Source organism: Vigna umbellata, chromosome 1 (genome assembly GCF_029865625.1).
Source record: "Vigna umbellata cultivar VRB3 chromosome 1, Vumbellata_1.0, whole genome shotgun sequence".
NCBI classification, from domain to species: domain Eukaryota; kingdom Viridiplantae; phylum Streptophyta; class Magnoliopsida; order Fabales; family Fabaceae; genus Vigna; species Vigna umbellata.
In genome coordinates, this window is record NC_142165.1 from 92,141,902 (window position 1) to 92,156,777 (window position 14,876).

The 14,876-nt window shown below is 27.8% G+C and overlaps 1 protein-coding gene across 2 annotated transcripts; it reads right to left on the reverse strand.

The window, feature by feature from the left end:
• Nucleotides 1-7,812: 7,812 nt before the first annotated feature.
• Nucleotides 7,813-10,647, reverse strand: LOC124844161 (transcription factor bHLH19-like). Of its 2 annotated transcripts, none has more exons than XM_047321055.2 (5): nucleotides 10,553-10,647; nucleotides 10,256-10,310; nucleotides 9,533-10,132; nucleotides 8,678-9,037; nucleotides 7,813-8,388 (listed from the first exon to the last, which is right to left on the reverse strand). In XM_047321055.2, exons 2-5 carry the CDS (start codon nucleotides 10,292-10,294, stop codon nucleotides 8,314-8,316), a joined length of 1,074 nt encoding a protein of 357 aa, XP_047177011.1. In that variant the 5' UTR covers nucleotides 10,295-10,310; nucleotides 10,553-10,647; the 3' UTR covers nucleotides 7,813-8,313. The 2 variants fall into 2 exon arrangements, with proteins under 2 accessions (XP_047177011.1, XP_087970999.1); XM_088114873.1 differs by having other exon boundaries at nucleotides 10,247-10,310.
• Nucleotides 10,648-14,876: the final 4,229 nt, after the last annotated feature.

Sequence of the window (14,876 nt, forward strand, 5' to 3'; positions counted from 1 at the left end):
AAAAACCCAAATAACTGAAATCCGCTAATCCAGTACACAGGAACGAGTATCATGGAATTGTATGGGTTGAGAGCTCACTCACACAGATGGGCTAATCCCTTGGTCTAAGCCTACCCAACTACGTCCCTAGCTCGGGCTTGGGCTTGGGCTAATAGAACAATAACAAACAAGGGTCCAAAATCTAAAGTGCTTAATGTTTGTTTTTAGACATTTAATTTCTTCTAAGAAATGATTTTGCAAGATTTACAATTTGGTATACGGGTGTCTAAAAGTTACCTAAATAAATTTAACGTTTTTTATATGGGTGTGTAAAAGTCGTGGCACAATTATATTAGCTTGTCTATTCCTAACTTTTAGCACTGCAAAAAGCTAGCTTTTTAGTCACGGTGTAAATACCTTTCACATAAAGTTTGAAAATACCTTCTACATACAGATTAATTATGCAATTATGGAATCTAAATTTGAAATTTTGGTAGCAGAAAGTTGACAGTTGTTGGACATGAACCAACATGTCAAATATGTGGTGCTGAAATCCATTTCGTTGAATTCAGGAGAAAGTTGATACTCGGGGTGATGCATGTCAATAAACTCAGCAGAAAATTATTTTCTTTATTTTTTTCATTATGTTATTATTTAAAAAAATCTGTATCTCCCTTACATCATACATCCCAAAAAAAAATAGAGGATACATTGATTTTATTCCTGAAAAAAAATAAAAAAGTGGATCTAAAGTCAAGGTTTTTTTCTTTGTCTCATTATGGCAATTTACGAAACAGGTGTTGTCTTATAAAAATATTGACACTTTTGATCTGAGAGATATACGGACGAAAGTTTGTTGAGCGTTGTTGTCGTTTAGTTGGAGTAATTGATGAGAAAGATGGCGTCACCACAAAAACGACAAAATCACAAGACCAAAGGTATAAGAAGATGGGAATATATACCCACGTGAAGTCATTCTACATTTTTATCATATCATCTTGTATTATTCTATTGAAAATTTATGCAGTTTGGTTTAATCATTCATTTCTAATTTAATCTTTAAATATTTCAATTCATCAATATTTGCGGAGTAAACTTTCTTATTCATAATGATTTCATTTTATTTAAATACAATTATGTTGCACAAAATATACATCCATGTTTAAGAAGAAAACTCATGATCTCTTTTTTCCTTTGCTTTTTTAAGAAAAAAATTATATCTTAGATATATATATATATATATATATATATATATATATATATATATATATATAATTGTTTATAATCTCTTTTGTTAGATGATAAAATTAGTAAATACCATATTATAATCTTAAAATATTTTATTGTAATAATTTTCCCATAAGGAAGGTTTTAGAGATTGTGATTAGTAATTAATAAATTAATTTCTACATATATATTTTTCATCAATTTTTATCCAATCATTGATTGATTTAAATATAAACCAGTTACTATAATTAACTTTAGATTCTATTTTTTTTGTTAAATTTAGCATAAAAATAATTTTTTAGAAAATTCAAATGCATGTATTATTGCATTTGCTTTTCTTTAAAGTGATATTAATATAAAATTGATTTGATAATTCCAATTCAAAGACACACATAATGATGCGTTTTTCAAGATGTGCTCGAGTGCCTCTCTCACTTTTCAAAAGAATTGAGATGGGTTCAAAAAAGGACAAAACACTGAAAAAAATATATAAAATTTGAGAAAACTTAGGGATTGGTTGGTGACATAATCTAAATTTAAAAATAGTTTCAACTAAAAAATGCAAAGAAATTCCTTTCACCACCCCACCAACATATTTTTAAACACACGTATACGTTGGCTGAATGAAGACAGCAAAGGCAAATAGTGGGAGGCACAGTTGATTAGGTTTGTATTGAGTTGGTTCTTATCGTGTTATGTTTCTATCATACCAAATTGTAATATGACAAATTATACAATTTAGAATAAGCAATATCAATTCTGGTTCTAATATATTCCTGTCATTCCATATATCTATGTATAGAATTTATTCAAATATATCATAGATTTATAAAATTATAGTTGGAAATTATATTGCATCATAAAGGAACGCAGAGTAGCGGTGGAATTTTCTGAAGAAAGTGTTTGGGTTTTTCAAAGTTGGTGTGTGGTAGAGTCTTCCGTATAAAGGTAGTGGAAAAAGAGAAGATGAGTTATTTCAATATGGATATGATGTTTTTTTTTTTCTATTCCTGGAAGTTTGGAATAAGAAGATCGCCGACCACAGTTTATGAGCCAATTGATGTGTCAAGGGTCTCATCGTGTCCACAGACAAAACTACAAATCAATAACACAACAACATATGCCCGTAAATTCTTATGCCGTCCATGTTTTGGTCAGTTTTGGGCTGCTCGGTTTGTTGTATTCCCATTCATTTTCTTTGTAGTATATTGAGTTTGATCCAAATAAAAAAGAAAAAATTGAAGTGGCGAAATTTTGAAAAATAATGTGTGAAAGGAACAAATCAATATTAAAACTATGGGAGACTTTCCATTTAATACATTAGTTCACTTGCCTTAAAAAACACGTGCAACCAAGAAGTATTGCACAAGTGAAATCATGTTGGGATTATTCAAGTTTTTATGTTTTAACGAAAATAATAAAATCAAGTCAGATTGTTTAAAGAAAGTCCTAAGACATGAGTCGACTGTCATGAGAAAAAGAAAAAGACAGGTAAATTTAATGTACAATTAAATTCTTGAATTAGTAATTCGAAAAATATAGAAGAGATACAAATCCTTAATGTTCACATTTAAACCACGACCGGAAAATTTCAAGACTAATTTATTGCTTGTGAAGCCTATATTTAACATTACTCTGAATCTTGTATTTACTAGTGTAAACACTTATATATATATATATATATATATATATATATATATATATATATATATATATATATATATATATATATATATATATATTTAATAATCATATGCAAAGATAAAAGTTGTAAAAGATAATAATTGAAAGTCTATTAAAGTTAAAATTTTTGTTTTATTAAATCTTTGACTTTAGGTTAAATGCATATTTTAGTACGTGTATAGATATATCGAATTCTGCATTTATTTTTAATACTTGGAAATTGATCAAATAAAATTTATTATGTCTAAAATATTATTGATAAGGTTTGTGTTTCCATGGTGAGTTCTCAAATTAACGTGTGTGTGTGTATATATATATATATATATATATATATATATATATATATATATATATATATATATATATATATATATATAACGCTTTTAATGCGGTCCTTAACTTTATTTTTTTGCATAATGAATCATATATTTAAAATCTATTATACTCTAAATAAAAAAAAATGTGTTAGTAAAGATAATAAGTTAGTTTGACTAATACAAAAACACCTCATAAATATGTGAAAATAGTTGATGAGCTTATTATATCTTACAAGTTATAATATATTTCAGTTAACCTCCTGCTAGTTTTTTTTTTCCCTTTTTTAGGTAATATATCTTTCATATCACCCTGACATTAAAAGCATGTGATTTAGACCTTTTGTGTCATCCTATCTACCCCACTGACTATTTGCACATTCAATATATTCAATCCTTGATGTGAAAAGTTACATTAAAAAACTGAAATGAATTGAAATTATTTATATAAATATTGTGATATCAAATATTATTTATGTTATTTAATTATTTTTTTTTAAGTTTTAATCTTTACTACTACGTGAATGATATATCATGTAAAATATTAGTTTTATTTATTTTATCTTCTTTTAGTCTTTCTCATGGTAAACTTTTTTCTAGCATAATAGCCGTGTTTGTTTTCTCTCTATATATAATTAAAATATTTTATAAAAAAATGTTATTTTTTAGTTAACTTTTTAGGATTGGCATATTTAACTTAAAATGTAAAAGACCATCCAAAACTTTTTCTAATAATGTTTAAGGAGATTATTGAATGATTTATTATTAAATTATAATTAGATATTAATAACTCAAAGGAATTATCAAGTAATTTATTATTGAATTGTTACTATATTATTTATAAATATTTGCTTAAATATTTACTTTTACAAATACCATATTTGAAACTAGAAATGGATAATAGATTTAACCACAAAGGATATATATACGTAAGTGGGACTATTGTATATTAAATTTATTTTGATATGAATTAGATCTAAACTCAAAATTATAATAAACTCAACAGTGTCAGTTTCTGATCCACTAAATCTAAGTTGGTGCACGATTGGATTTTGCATTGCAAAATGTAATTTAGGATTGTTGATGAATAATACTAAGATAATAAAACATCTTTTATCTATTTATGTTTATTTAATTTTGAAAAATCTTAATTCCGAATTAGTAAAATTTAGATATCTCTTTATTGAGAACATAATGGTTTCACATGTACGATTAATTCCTTTTATCACTCGACTATATATCATTTCCCAAAATTTTACTGCCCAATTTTTTCTTCTTCTATGTTTTATTATTATAATTTTAGTTTTCACACTTTTTTATTACTATATAAAATGTGTCGCAAAGTGTTGACATGTCCTTAAAAAATGTTATTTTATCACAATTTTTGCAAAACGTATTTGAAGTCATATATCGACTAGAGATAAGGTCAATTTATAATACATAAGTAGGTGCAAATCTCACCTTACAAGCCGATTTTGTGGGGTTGAATTAGACTTAAAACTCACTTCTAATATGGTATTAGAGTCGTGGTTGGCTCGAGATGTCTATATCTCGACGTGAAGAGGGTGTATTGGAAGTCTCACATCGACTAGAGATAAAACCAAATTATAATATATATATATATATATATATATATATATATATATATATATATATATATATATATATATATATATATATATATATATATAAGCGGGGTGCAAAGCTAACCCTACAAGCCAGTTTTGTGAGATTGAGTTAGGTTTCAAGTTCATTTCTTAACATGGTAGTGGATTATGTGGAGTTGAGTTATACCATTTTCTATGAATAGTATAATTAGTTCAACTTTTTATATATATATATATATATATATATATATATATATATATATATATATATATATATATATATATATATATATATATATATATAGGTATTAAAGGGAAAAAAATGTCCATAGTAAGAACTAAATGAATAATGTAACCTAGTTTTTAAAATTAAAACTGAAAAGAGAAACAAAGTACACCCTTGTTATTCTTTTTTATGCAGTTTAATGTTTAAAGTCTACATTACCATATAATTTTTCTTTCGAAACGATATTCAACATAATTTTTAAATAATTCAATTTTTAATAATTAATTCAAAATGAAACTATATTTAATGCAATTTATAACTAAATGAAAGTATAACACATCTCCGTTAAAATTACGTCAAAATTAAACTTAGATCTTTTTCAATATTGCTAGGTGACGTAAGATTGTCTACACTAATTACTCAAATTAATTTTAAACGGAAAGATTAGCTGAAATTTAACAGTTAATACATGTTAACGTGTGACAACTGTTTTAGTGTTGTACTTGTCATTCTAACCACGTGTATCATGATTTCGTGGTCATTTAACTATTTAATTAAAGATATTAAAAAAACTACTATCACTGTCGTGATAAACACTATAATAAGTACATTAGATTTAATAATGAAAACTTAATAATGCAGTCTTAGTTAAGTATTTTTTTTGGAAGATTGTCTTAGTTATGTTTGGAGTTTAAAGTAATGCGACTATCTTCTTCTCGTCAAAGCTACCTCCGAGATCTCTCCGCTGCTGTGTAAGGTTCAAAACTTCTACTGTTTCTCACCTTAATCCTTTTATAGCATTTTCCCCCTTTACCTAATGTAATACAAGAACTCAAAAACTATAAGAAAATTATTAATATATAATACACCTTCAAAATAGCGATCAATACCTAATATATATTTAAAGCGAGAAAAAAATATAGATTTACAAAATATGACATGATAAGAAAAGAGAAATAAAAAGAAAAAAAAAACAAGTATTTAATAGATGAGAAATGATACTATGACACACTTTTACATTCATTTGACACAGGATATACAAGGGTAAAATAGTCATAAAAGTGTAAAATTTTGTATTTTTTCAAGAAAGAAGAGAGGAAAAAGTAAGGAAAGATAGTATCAAATGAATGTAAAAAATTTAGGTGTGTCAAATAATCATTTTTCTTAATAGATGTATGTAAAATAAAAGTGTATATGTATTATGGTTCAAATTAAATTTTGTTCCTTATTACTTTCTTTCTTTCGGTACCAAAATTATGCAGCCACCTGTATGGAACATCAATTTGTATTTAAATATATCTTATATAAGAATTAAAAAAATATTAAATTAGAAAAATACAAAAAAAAAATGACATTAGAATTCATTTAACAATCAATGTCCATGAATAAGAAACAAATTTTGCATTTTTTTTTTCGGTTGAAGTCTCCTACGAGTTTTTCTTTGCACATCTTGAATGAGTCATGAGACTTCAAATCTCAATCTATACTGAATTTTTTAAAATAAAATCATGAAGCATTCTCACGCCATTAGACTAATTAAGGATGGAAGTGATCATGCTCTGATCAAATCGACTTGGCAACATACAAGTTGATGTATAATTATAATGTATTATTAATGATAACGATAGTTTTATTTTATGTCCAGAGAGCATTAGACATTGTTATATTTGTTTTAACTATAATAACGTATAGAACATGATATCGTGCAATATAATTATTTTTTCCATAAATAATACTTTCTCAAGAATTTGTATACACATACATACAAATTTATTTAAGACTAAATTGGTAATATTTTATTTTAAAAGAATAATTATTTTCTATTAATTAAACGTCTTGTAACGCGCAAAGACTAATACATGTTTACATTTATCTATTTTAATTAATTGTCGATCTAGATAATTTTTAATATGTTCATCTTAAAATTTATTCTTTTTAATATTAGTTAACATAATATAAACTTTACGCTACAACCCAGAAGTTTGCGACTGTGTGTTTATTTAAATGATTCCTAGATATTAGCAAGCAGATCTAAAAATTTTGGGTAGGTTTAAGTGGTTTCCCATGTTAAATTTTAATAGTTCTGACAATGTCATGTGGACCCATGATCCAATGGCAATCATTAAAATTAATCAACTTCTTCCACAACATTTGGTGTATTATTAGTAAATTATAGCCTTTATAAGATTTTGCAGAACCTGTATTAGGAAAATGTTTCCTATTATATTGTTTTCATGTTATGATTAAGGATTTACAAGATAAGTTTTTTTTATTATTATTGAACGTGTAATGTACTTTTTTAATTATTTTTAGCAATTTGTAATACTTTAACCATTTATATTTATTAGATCCTATTATTTAATTTATCAGAATATAGAAGTAGATAACTTTAGTTGGTAGCAATAATCCTGTTATCATTGCTTTTCCAAATTTATCCTTATCTTTAATTATTTTTTTTAGTTTTTGCAATCTTTCAATTTTAGTTAAGAGCATTTTAGTCTAAGAAAAGTGTAATTCAAACTATAGTAAGCATTGCATCTTATAAAAAAAAAACATAACTTTGAGTCTTATAAGGAATAGTAAAAAGATCCTCTTGTAACTATTTAATCACATGTATCTTGAGAAAAATGGTTAACTAGCTATGTTAGCAATTATTTTTTAAAAGATAAACCTTAAGTTGATTGCATGAGTTATGAACCTGAACAAAATAAGTCCAAATGGCGAGAATCTCGTTTAATTAGTTGTTGAAGATATGCACCCACAAGTATCCAAAATAAAGGGAGTAAGACATTTAGTAATTAACAATAATAATCTTATACAGAAGTGATCATCACAATCCGACATGGAACAACATAAAATAAATGCTGCCAACATTGCTTTTCAAGGAAACCCGACCCTGTTCACAAAGCGAAAGAGGAACGAAAGAGGTCATAGTCAAATCCTCTAAAAAACCCTCTTTAGAAAAACATAAACAACAGATGTAGAGATTTGAAAATGCCACCGTGGGGTGTATTAACGTAGCTAATGAATCAACTACGCAAAAACTGTGGAGAAAAAAAAAAGGAAACATGACATCATCTTGAACTCTACACTGGAGGAGACAGTAGCAGTCACAGGCCATTGATATGCTACTCCCAAATCCAGATAATGGACTAGGGAAAAAGAAAGCACTGTGATAAAAACTCTTTTTATTAAGCTCTTTTCCTGTATAGTGAAGGATGCACAGCAACAAATTAACGTAGCTACAGAGTGGATGCTTGAACTGGTTAATTGTTTCCTACGAAAGCTGCCTCAAACACTGACTTAAGCTTCTGATGAGATCTTTTGCAGTCAAGCAGTAGTCCTTCCCCATCTGCAAAAAAAAAAAAACACGAGTTTGATCAACAAGTGTGCTCCTAGTTTGCGAGAAATTATCACATTTTACATGATGCATCTGACTGAGATTCTGATCAATCTTCACATAATACATAATTGATTTTTTTTTTTTTAATTTTAGAAAACTAGCAACAATTAGTTTTGTAACATGTAAAGATTGACGGAGATCATGATGACCTGAGACTAAAAGATAATTTCTTATAATGTCTATGACTCAACGGAAATATTGAAGATGATTCTTTAACGATTGAAGTTACTATATTTACCTTAGCAACAATAGTTACGTCAAGAGTGTTATTTCCGAAGGGCAAAAAGCTGCTACTCTGAACTGTGAGATTATGGTTCTCTAATTCCCTTAGTATAGCAGCTGTTCGTCCACTGTGTTTGTCGCAGTGGAGCCTGACGAGTACCTCTTTGCCAGAAATTCTTGCTTCGATTTCGGGGAGTGATTGGTCAGAGTTTTCACCAGAGTAGGTGCTGTCATCTCCGGAGAAGACAACAGATCTCTTCACAAAGATTGCAGATTCAACTGTTTTATCCACACTTTGTTCCTCCAGAATCTTTACCCGTTCTTGCAATTGTTTCACGTACTTTATAGCATCTTCCAGGACGGTAGCCTTGTCCGTCTGCATGCATAAATTCATTGTTTAATAAGAAAGAATATTCTCGTACAAACATGATACCAGTTATACATAGCACATTGCAATCAAATATTGTTTCTGCGTGCAGAATTAAAATCAAGATTAGTGACTGAAATCTGTCACTAAAATTACCTATCCCATAATTATAGGGAAAAAACTAATAATTGGTTTTAGTAGTTAACTGCACCCAGTTAAAGTAGAAGATACGTATTTCACCTGTTCAAGGTTTCAAATCACAGGTTTCAGTAACCATACTTATTACCGCCATAATTTCTATGATTACAGTAATTCAGAAAACATTTACTGTGTCCGGGAATTCAATTTAGAACTTTGTGTTTGACATGTAGGGATCATGCATAAAGATTAATCCATCAGAATTAACCTAGTAATTTATACGAAGTCCTAAGTTAAAAACTTGTTGCCGCAATTGTATAAAAAATGAAAAAGAAAATCACGCATGAAGTTTTACAAAATGGGTACCTTCTTGAGTCCAGGAACTAAGGCTGAAAGAGCAATGAACCTTTGGCTGAGCTTTTCCCTTCGTTTTCTTTCGGCTATGACGTGATCTTGAGCTTGGGTTGGGTTTCTTGCCATTGTAACTGCAGCCTTTTTCTCTTGCTTATCATAGTCTAGAAAACTGTTGTTGTCATAGAAGCTTTGAGAAGCCACAGCAGAAAAATCCAGGTTCTCACCATACCCAGTTTCAATTTTAGGCTTCTTCAGTAGTTTTGCATTATCGAGTTTGTAGAGTTGTTGGGAAGAAACAGAAGATGCACTGGATTTGTCAAAGGAGATGATTTTAGAGGACGAAGAGGAAGCAGCCTTGGGAGCTATCATGTCAGTGCCGTAAGCACTCCAGGTACTCATTGTAGTCTTGGGTTGCTTGGTTGGTCTTGGTGGGGCAACAGAAGTTTCAGGACTTTGAGTGAGGGAAGAGTTTTGTGTGCTTTCGGAGCTCAAGCGCTTGTGAGAGGAAGAACCCTTTGGGGACGCGGAGAATGACTCAAAGTCAAAATCATCGAGCTGGAATGGAAAGGAATCCATCGGGTATTGATGAAACAAAGTGGGGTCCTCCATTCCCTGTTGATGCGAGAAAAAAAATACTAAGGTAAGACTTAAGAATTCAGGAATTATATATGTGATTAGTTAATTTCCTTCAAATCCAAGGTTATGATGGTTGAGATGAGTACACACTGTGCTTACAAAGTCAGGCAAGTACACGGTCGATGAGATTTGTGTCATCCTTCACCTCGGTACACTGAAAATGAGAACAAAGAGACAATCAAAACCTCGGAAGAAATATGTAGAATCTTAAACTTGAAGATATCATTATCCAGATGAACTGAAGTTTAAGCTGAGAATTAGAAAATGTCAATTAATAGAACATAGAAGATGCTCTAGTTTTTAAAACCCAGAATTATGAGGTATGAGAAGGTGTGAAAAATCTGAAAATTTTGTTGATGATGGAAAAATGGGGTGCAAGAAGACAGAAAAGGTTACCTTGATTGAAGAAAGAAAGGCAGAAGAAGAAGAAGAAGAAGAAGAAGAAGAAGGCGACGGTGAAGTGTTTGTTGTTTTGGAAGTTGGAAGATGAGAGGAACGTTGGAAGAAATGGGTGAAAGTGAGAGTGTTTTATAAAGGGGCACGTACACGCTTGGTACCCGCTTCTGAAGAGACCCGTGTGAATATGTTAATCACATTTTCTTGGGTTAGTTCATACTGTTTGAAAGTAGGCACTCTCACAGCTAGCTCTGTTGGTCAAATTGTGGGTTCTTCAATCCGTGGCTTTGTTGGGTCAGGTTAGCCACGTCAATGATTTGTCCATTGCCAACGCAACAAATAACCAAAACAATTAATTGAACCCTCTGTGACGTGTGATTTTTTTATATCGTTGCCATGTTATCAAACGTGTCATTCCAAATAAACAATTTATCTATCGTGCTAATTATTCCATACATTAAATTCTTCAGATAATATCTTTTTTATCATGCTAGTCTCTACATCTTCTACTCGAGTACGTTTGATATAAGATAAATTTCACGTTTTCAGGATATATAGAGTTACAGAAATTAATAACCAAAGTAAAATTATATATTTTATTTTAAAAAATACATATTAATGTGGTGGCAAGTTAAAGTTAAGATAATATAAGAATAACACCTTATCCTTTTTATTTCTAAAAGGTTCTTTTTTTAATTATTGACATTTAACCTCTCACCAAATTCTTTATAATAATGGTACTCAATAATAATAATAATAATAATAATATATTGAAATTTACATTGGTAACCAAGTCTTTTTTTTCATGGTTCACTTCTAATTACGAATATTTCATTATGTTATAAGTTTTTATTATCGTGCATCATTGGACTCTTTTATAAAGATCTAACCACATTGTATAGTCTTAGTGTATTCTTCTTACCTAGAATTAATTGTACTAGTGACTTATCACTAATGTAAAAAAACAAATGTTTATACTAGTTAAAAAAAACTTTTTATATTGATTAAAGAATAACAAAAAATATAAAAACTATTTAATTTTTTATATTAATTCTAAATTGAAATAGAAAATTCATTTTCTATATTGATTCTAAAATTAATATAAAAAGTTCGCTAAGAGAGATGTCTTATATGTATGATTCTGACTTTTTATACTTATTCAAGAACTAATCGGTTTAAAAGATTTATATTTATTTAAGAACTAATCAATATAAAAATATCCATATTTTGTACCAGTTGAAGCATTACAACATATAAACCTCCATAAAATATCATAACAATCCAGATAACATATAATAATCTAATAATGACTATACATCATAACATCATCAAACAATGACTACACATATAATATTTACATAAAAACTCAAAATATCTAACATCATCTTCTATAAATACTTAAAAAGAATGAAGTCCACTTGCTCACAAACTTTCTTTAGAATCTCATACCCCATTGGAAATGCGCACCAAAAATTTAGACAATGAACAATTTGAGTCAACTTATAGTGATAAATACTTAAGATGCTAATTATAAATTATACACAGTACCAAATCCCATAAGTCAACAACGTTTGCGGATATGATTTTTTGCATGTGTCTCATCACATAATATTCCCACTCAAAGCTTCCCGGTTGACGCGAGCACTACAAGTTAAATTCATAGAATATCATAAATTATATAATTATATTTCAATAGTATGACAGATTAATTACTTATAATTGATACAATGAACTACAACTTTTTTTTAGAGACTATGTGTGTTCCCTACAACCTCTAATAAACCTCAACTACTATATAAAATTAATTGTACAGTGAAATTTGTGCCTATTATAGAACTTAGTAAAATTAAATTATATAACACAACAAATAAATTATTGCATACAAGAGCTAAATAGACTTGTTTGTTTCCTTCTCAATGCATACACTATATAAATACCTTCAACATTAAAAATTAATAATGTTAGAACAACGTTTGAATATATTCAAACTTAATAAAAATAAAAATTTACTTACCGCAACCAATAGCAGTAGTATACATAACTTTTATTAGGTTGGAACGGACAAAGTTCCACATTAAGATAGATATTTCCAAACAATTGTCATGCAATATCATGTTCGTTTCTTTGAAAGATAAAAATTACCGAAATAACTTTTATAGCCAAAATAGTATAAAAGTGAAATTTCAAAGCCAACATGAGATTTTAAAGCGAATAATATATAATATGATTTTAGGATACTTGACATTAAAATATTGACATTAACTTTTTTTAGTGAAAGAAAAAAAAAAGATTAAAATATGAATACTCACATCCCTCAATCTCTCAATCTCAATTAGGAATTTATTTCACTGCTCTCAAAGTTCTTTATTGCTTAATAGTTGAAATTAAAAATTATTTATATACGTTTTCATCTCTTAACCAATTAAGAAATTATTTAAAAACAATATTATAATAAAGACAGGTGTTTCAAGAGCGGATGTTACCTTATAAACTTATTAATTTACCTGATTAATGTTGTTTTAATGGACTTATATATATATAACTTTTTTTATTATAAGTTCAACACATTTAAATATATATATTTTAAGTTTCGGTTATCTTTATTGACTAAAAATACAAAATAATATGACTAAGATGTGGATGTGATTTGTTGATGCTTGAACTTGTAGGTTATTTAAGATGGGGTTGTTGCAAACATTTCTTAAGAAAAATGGATTTGATAGTTAGATAATTCTGACATTTTTATTGTAAGAACTTCTACGTTTCACACCATCAAAGTCCATTTCTTTTCTAAAAGTGGTTTCCTTAAGAGCTTTTGGAATATTTGACTCGTTAGAAGGTATTAGTATTTTCCTAACAAGTCTTATTGGATCTAATGTCTAAAATCTAATCTCTTTGGAATCCTATACACTCACATTACCTTTCATAGCTCCTTCATAAGAGTTTGTGAAAGATAATAATAAGAATAAAAAAACCAAACTTATCTATACATTATAATTAGTTATATATAAGTTTAAAAATAAAATTTAAGATAAATTATAAAATTTTCTTTCTTTTTCCTCTAAGAAGACTTTAATCCTAGTTTGAATGTAATTTTTTGAAAATTTACCATTTTGACATAATTTCTTTAAAAAATATATTAGAATGGATAAATTGTAAAAGAAGGTCCTTCTTGAAGGACGAGTTCATCTTAAAGAGGAAGTGTTCCATTAATCTGATTTCAATTTTGAAATTTTCGTAACATAGAAGTTATGGTTATAATATAATACTTCGTTAAAAAAAATATAGTATATAGAAATCGTGTCTAGCATATAGACTTTTTTTTTTTTTTTTATCAAAATGGGTATGAGAAGCATGATTTTTGTGTAATCTTTTTGTATTGAAATCATGTTCAGTAAACATAACGTGTTTTTTTCACTGATGCAATACATGAAAAAAAATAGATGTCTTATTTTCCAAACACAACTTCAGTGTAAAAAAGAAAAATCGAAAATGAACAAATAAAACTTCTATTTAAAAAAAAAGTAGAATTCATATTTATTGAATACGGCTTTAATAAAAACAAAAATATGTGAAAGGAAACTGTATATGTCAAATATAACTTCTATATTGTTAAAAATAAAAGTTGAAATTGTATTTGAAGCACGACTTCTTCAAAATAAAATTGTGCATCTCAAATACAAGTTATCCAATTTTATAGTTTTTTTTTACAATTTATCTAATTCTAGTCCTTGCTTTAAGAAATTACACTAGAATAATAAATTTTATGAAGTTTTTCCATGTAACAGTAAATATTACTATATTTATATTTGTAGCCTATGAAGAGGTGAAAATAGTAAAATGTCACTTGAAAAAGATCCATTTAACAATTGTATATTTTGATGAGAGTTTTAACATCATTGTTAAAAAAATATTTATGAAGACAATTAAGACAATCATCATGCATATCAATGATGGCATAATTTTGTTAGAAACTTCATTGTATATATGATGACGAAATTCACTAAAAATTATCATCATTTGTTACATATATAATTATGATTTTGAACATGATTCTCATTGCATGCTATATAAGTATTCATACATTACTAATTACGAAGTATCAATTCGACGATGATTATAGTTGAAATTGTTATAAATGGAATAGAACAATGTTTGAATTGTAATCATCATTGTATTCTTATTATATATATAAATAATTCATTATTTTTACTATTTTTATCGATTAAGCAACTTTCATATATGAAAATTGTTTTACAACAAACTAGATTCAATAGTACCATATAGAGGAATAAATTAATTATTATTCAATTTAGCATAAAAT

Coding starts and splice junctions, on each gene's coding strand:
- LOC124844161 (XM_088114873.1), bottom strand. CDS start 10,294: ATGACACAAATCTCATCGACCGTGTACTTGCCTGACTTTGTAAGCACA. Junction 10,133..10,246: donor TGCCTGACTTTGTAAGCACA/GTGTGTACTCAT, acceptor TCGCATCAACAG/GGAATGGAGGACCCCACTTT. Junction 8,389..8,677: donor ACGTAACTATTGTTGCTAAG/GTAAATATAGTA, acceptor TTTTTTTTGCAG/ATGGGGAAGGACTACTGCTT.